We start from the raw sequence: 6,000 nt of genomic DNA, 5'->3' as shown, positions 1-6,000 counted from the left end.
GCTCCTTTATTTCTTAAGTTGTTCTCTGAAGATGAGCTTTGTGATAAGCCCATATAATTGTAATTGGAGTATTTTAAGTTGTTTTACCTTAATCTAACATTTTAGCCCCCTCCTGTGCACTCCACCCTTCACTCCCAACCCGAATGACTGCTATCTATTTAAAAGTAGATATGTAAAAATTGTATTATTTTTCATAGTTTTTTATACCTTTGTGAGAATATCTGAGATTTATTTTTTAATGCAATGAAGTAAGAATAATTTGAAATAATGCTTTTTAAAATCTCAATGTGAAGATGCCCTGAAATATTTCTAATAGGTTCAAAGATCCTCTTAAAGGCAGGCAGACATAACCCAGTTGATTGTCATTTGTTTCATAAATATTGATAGATAAACTGCTTTTTATGTTTGAGGAAACCAAGACACAGATAATGAGTGCTTTGTTTAAGATCTCAATAAAGTCACTTTAAAGCCTTATTTTTCTTACTCGTTTGTTTTTTCAAGAGCAAAGTAGCTTAGATTCCTGGATAGGTCATAATAATGTGAAAGATCGTTTATGCATGTAATACCATTAAATGAGTGGTTATTTTATGTATAAATAATTTTAAAGTAAAAATAGATACTTAACTGTTTTACATTCCCCAGTTGTTTACAGTTTTCTTTCTTTTCTGCAAAAAAGTATAAATACAAAATGCATGGGAAAATGTATATAGACTTAAAATTATTTACTCAACTTTTAATAAGTTTAAGTGATATATCTTAAACCCACACTTCATATATTCTATTTCTCAGAGAGCTCTTTTTATTTAAATATTTAATGTGGTTTTGACCACTAGCAATCTGACTACTACTCTTGCTACCCATGAAATATTTTAGTTTAACATGAATTTCATAGTGGAATCATTGCATTGAGCTCATTTGGAAAGGACTGCTTTTTGCTCATCACAAAGACATCTTTGTCTGTTGCAGAGACTTAGTATTAAAAAAACCATGAAAGGTTTTTTGTTACCATTGTCCATAAAAGAAGGTAATGTTTTTGGGGTTGATGTAGCATTATGGAAGAAGGAAATATGTATTAAAAATAGTTACACATATTAATAGTACAACACAGATAATATTTTAGCCTAGCATTAATATTGCTAATTTTTTTCTGCTTTGGAATTGTTTTTCCAGTTTAGTTTTCAAACTAAAATAGTCAGTGGGAGTATGGATTATTTAAAATGTAGTGCTAAAGTTGGTTTGTTTGTTCTTATATTTGTCACACTTTAGTTGGGTGGGCCATTTGATAACTGTCACCCCCACCCCCACCGTGATTCCCCTTTTATGGAAAACTTCATTCAATTTCCTTACACTGCTCCCTTTTCATTATTTGTTTTAAAAAATATATTTCTTTTATTGTTACAAGATTTTTTTTTTTTTTTAGTGGATTTTTAAGAATGTCTTACCTAGCCAGCAGATACTTTTAGGGAAAATTCAATACTAGGATGAAAAATTTGGCTTGATTAGTAATGGATCTTATACTGGTTTACTAATGTGTGACATGTGGCATTAATTTTACTAAATGAGTTAAGATTGGCAACAACATGGTCATAAGGATTGCATCCTTTTTGGGGTGTAAAAATGACATAATTATATTTATTTTACATAAATACATAATTTTAACGTAGGAAGATTGCAAAATTTTGTTTTGTATATATGATACCACATAGTAAAAAGAATTAAATAGAAATTATTCTTTATTACCCCTACATCATATTTACTTATTTTTAACAGAAGTAGTTCTCTTTGAAAGAAATTGGCTAATAGGGAAGGACTGAGGGTGAAAAGTTTATTTAAAAGAATTGCATGATCAACTTCACAGGTGATTTAAAGTGATTGCAAGTGCATTTCAAGTGCATGGCTAAAGAACATGGGAAGCATTATACATATAGCTGATTCTGTATGATCATTCTTAACTTAATTTTAACATTATCTTCATTTTGGCAGATGTAATATAGCATGTCTGATAATGTTCATCTTTTCCTTTCCTCCTTTATGGCACTCATTTCATTTTGGCTCAAAGGAATGCACTAAATCTCAGGTATTGTAATTTGTGTGTGGTCTCCTGACACTAACCTAAGTTTATGTGTGAATTTGCACTGTTACTAATGAATTTATAATATTGATATGTTTTGCTTGGTCTTGTCCTTCTGTATTTTGCCCTAATTTACTTTGAAATTATCAGTGGTTTGGGTGGTAGAATAGGCTGCTTGATCTATACAGACCTGGGGATGGATTGTCCATGTTGAAGAAAGAATTCAAGTGCAAGCTACTTATTTTTAAAAATGAATGGAGCACTTAAAAAAATGAATGGAACACTATTCTTCACTAACCTGCTTTGCAAATAAAAAAATGAAGAGAGAAAGGCAGGCAGACATAAAGGATTTTTTTTCCTTTTTATGTGAAAGCTTATGGGAAATTCATTAGAAATTTACATTTTAAATACTATAGATGAAAACTTTAAAGTTCAGGAATCCCAATGGGAGAACATTTTGGGAGGCCACTGGTAAAATTTCTGTCAGATTTTTTTTAAAAAGCTTAGTTAGAAAGGAAACAAAGTTTAAAATCTCTTTGTATTTTCTTATTTGCACTTTGTTTTTAACAAGGTTTCTTGCTTTTATTTCATTCTACATTTTAATTGAGGTTTGTAATAATCTCCTTGGTCACTTCTTTCATGCCAGTACATGACTAAGTACTATACTAAGTACTAAAGTACATGACTAAGTACTGTACTAACTACTAAAATCTATGATTTTCAGTGTGAGTTCTTTGAAGATCTAGATTACATTTGGGGTTATCAGGGAATTTTGAGTCAAGGAAGAAAAACTGATTTATTCCTGAAAACGAATTGGTTAAGTAACTAGTAGCATTTTATGCTTGTGTTTTATCATTGTACAGGGAAAAGATCATGAATAATTTATTCACTTTGGGGAAATCTATCATCTATATATCTTTGGCTATTAGAGTAACTTTGCCTAAAAGTATGAATTTTATGTATAAATTTTCAAATTAAAATGAGACAGTTCCTTTATGTTCTGTACAAGAGAGTACGTATTAGAATGCCACAGATGTCATGATTGCTGTATTGGTTTTTGGAAGCACTACTGATTTTTAAATGATGTGATAAATCTAAAATATTTTTATATAATTTAAAAATTTTAAGTTAAATAAAATAATTTTTAAATTGTACACAGTTTTATGTACATCAGTGTTTTGAGCTTCTCTCTGAAAAGAGTACACTTATATATAACATAATATTTTAAAAGATAAATCAATATGTAATTGATCTTCCTCTTTTTTTAAGCATAAATTGCCAGTCTAATTCCTACTTAGAACTTGGAATTGAATTTAAAATATGCACTGAGTTATGATGTATACTTTAATGTACACTTTTTAAAATTAGATGTGTCGCAATAGTTTAAAATGGATTATAATTATTTTCTTCAGAAACATGAATACTCATAGTCCATGTAGTGTGTTTTCAGGACATTTTTCAAGGCAAGTGTATGAGGTTTGCAGAGAGAATAGCATTTTAAAATGCAGTGAGAAAGGAAGATTGGAGATGGCTTTCATTAGCATTTTCTTACATTTTGATGAGTAGAGATTGAGGCTGTATTTAAAATTGCTAAAAAATAAGATTTAGCATGAATTTTCAGTCTTAGAGTGAGGAGTTATAGAGGCAGGTAATAAGGTTCCTGGGAGAGGCTGGAAGATTTGGGGTCCATCACTAAAGAGACTATCTGGGGACTTTGGATGGTAAAGTTTACCTTGTCTCCGGGTTCAGAATAGGGCAGGAGAAGAAAAGCTATGTTTGTTTTACCCATGGTTTCAAGCCTTCTCTGTATTGATCAGTAATTTATTCTAGAAGTTTGTGTGGGTAGGAAAATCTGAATTCCATATTAAAAATGGAGAGGAGAGGAAGGACCATTTTAACTTTTACCTTATTGGAGTGACGTGGGAAGCTCGCACATTCCTCTTCCATCATCTTCTATCCCTCCCCTGATTTTAATAAGGAAAAAATGCAGCTCTTCCATTTTTCCAGTTTGGAAAGAGGAAAACTGTACAGAGAAATATTAGACTAAAGATTGAAGAAAACTTGTCCAAACTGTAAAGGTTATGTGTCCCAACTGACATTTCATAATTTCCATCCTTCCTAGGCTGGTGGCAATATTAAAATGCTCTCCATGCTTTAAAGTTCTGGTTGACCCCACACCCCCACTCCTACTTACCCAAAAATATGGCTCCACTTTATACAAATCTGAATCAGGAGAATTTGAACACAGTGTAAATAAAACATATTTATAAAGTTTCAGTCAGTGCAAAAATTTTAAAATGATGAAAACTCATTGGTTGTGTAAAAGGGTATCTCCCATGCATTTTATTAGTAGTCCTTTTCTACAATGTGAATATACACTCCAGAGTACTGTTTCATAAAGGTACACTGAATTTTCCAGTAGATGAGGCTTAATGTTCTTAGAGAGAATGTGCAAAAGTAATGGAAAATATTACATAAGATTAAATTAATATAATGTAAGTTGAATGCCATATAATATTAAACTTCATGGAAATAATTTTTGTTGTAGTCAGTGATAATATAATATTTTTAAAATGTGGCAGCAGTGTAATAAGATTGATTCATATATGAGGCTTATGAAAATCAGTCCCATTTTAAAACTAAGGTTATTAGTTTTAAATATATATTATTTAAAACCATATAGTATTTAAATATATATTATACATATTAATATATAATATGTATAATAATATAAGACAAATTCTGTTTCTTACAATGGGTGTATAAGATATAACCATTCCTAGAATATATCTTAAATATCTCTGAAGTCAGTATTTCTCTTGAGATAGAGTTAAGTTGATTTCTCCTTCAGTTAAAGACTCCTTGGTAGTTTTGGTTAGTTTCAAAAATCATTTAGCTATTGAAACAAATGAAAACATCACAGCATTTAGTTTCCGTGATCGTGTACATTTATTTGACATTTAGGCTTTTTGACTTGAGTTATGTTCTTAAATAAGAAGTAGGCAATATTTTTACTCATGTCATGTATTTACCTTGTCATTTATTATTTATTAGGTGTGACTCAGTATTTGCTACTTAAAATAAGAGGATATGTTTTGGGTAATGTATCAATGACTTGTATAGCTAGTAAATTTCCTAGAATATTTAAAGACTTCAGATTTTACCTTCAGTTTATATGATATCACACCTGGCTATAATTTATATCATGATATTTAAAAATCTGTTTATGTACATATATATGAAATTATGCAAATACAGAGGAAATTTCTTAGTTATCTTAACATTTTTTGTCCTTTTAAAACATAAATTTATGAAGCATTTGTTTGCTTAATTGGACCTGAAGACTTGTCTTCAATATTATTATCAGTGTCTCTGTGAATTATAATGGGATGGAGTTTCAGGAAATTTGTGTATTTTATTTCTTGTATCATAGAGAGAAAAGCTCAATATTTTCATTTATATATTTTTGGTCATTTAACACATATTCATTGAGTGCCCACCATGTTTCAGGTCTGTCCCAGGCTCTAGAGATATAAAAGTCTGCAACACAGGAGAATCTGCACCCGCTTTGCCCTTATAGTCTCACAGGGAATACAGATAAATAAATGGTACACACCCAGGGCCCTTACAGGAGTCAGGGATGATTTCATGAACCACCTTAATGTCTTGGCTCAAAGAAAGCTGTTTTGTACAGAAAGAATCTTATTTGCTCAAAGACTTAGAGGTTGAGTGGTCATAGGGTTTTTGAAAGCCATGTTGAAAGTTGAACTTTTTTATGACCATAAGGAAGAACAGAGACTGAAGCAGAGGTGTGACATACTGAGATTTACATTTAAATAAACTACTCTGGCTCCAAGATGGAATAGATTTTGGGGATAGGGATGGTAAGGTGGGACCACAGGACCTGGTTAAGTAATGGAAATGGAAGT

General features: G+C 30.9%; 1 protein-coding gene across 1 annotated transcript in view; it reads left to right on the top strand.

The window, feature by feature from the left end:
- RAPGEF2 (Rap guanine nucleotide exchange factor (GEF) 2) overlaps positions 1-6,000 on the top strand; it is a 167,595-nt gene that overhangs the window by 50,334 nt on the left and 111,261 nt on the right. Inside the window, exon 5 of the mRNA XM_011959694.1 lies at positions 2,060-2,077. Coding sequence (XP_011815084.1) covers positions 2,060-2,077 — 18 coding nt within the window. The remainder of the gene's footprint in view (positions 1-2,059; positions 2,078-6,000) is intronic.

The sequence above is a fragment of the Colobus angolensis genome, unplaced genomic scaffold, assembly GCF_000951035.1.
Source record: "Colobus angolensis palliatus isolate OR3802 unplaced genomic scaffold, Cang.pa_1.0 Scaffold5, whole genome shotgun sequence".
Taxonomy (NCBI): Eukaryota; Metazoa; Chordata; class Mammalia; order Primates; family Cercopithecidae; genus Colobus; species Colobus angolensis.
The sequence above is the reverse complement of the archived record's forward strand: the minus strand, read 5'-3'. Positions and strand labels throughout refer to the sequence as shown.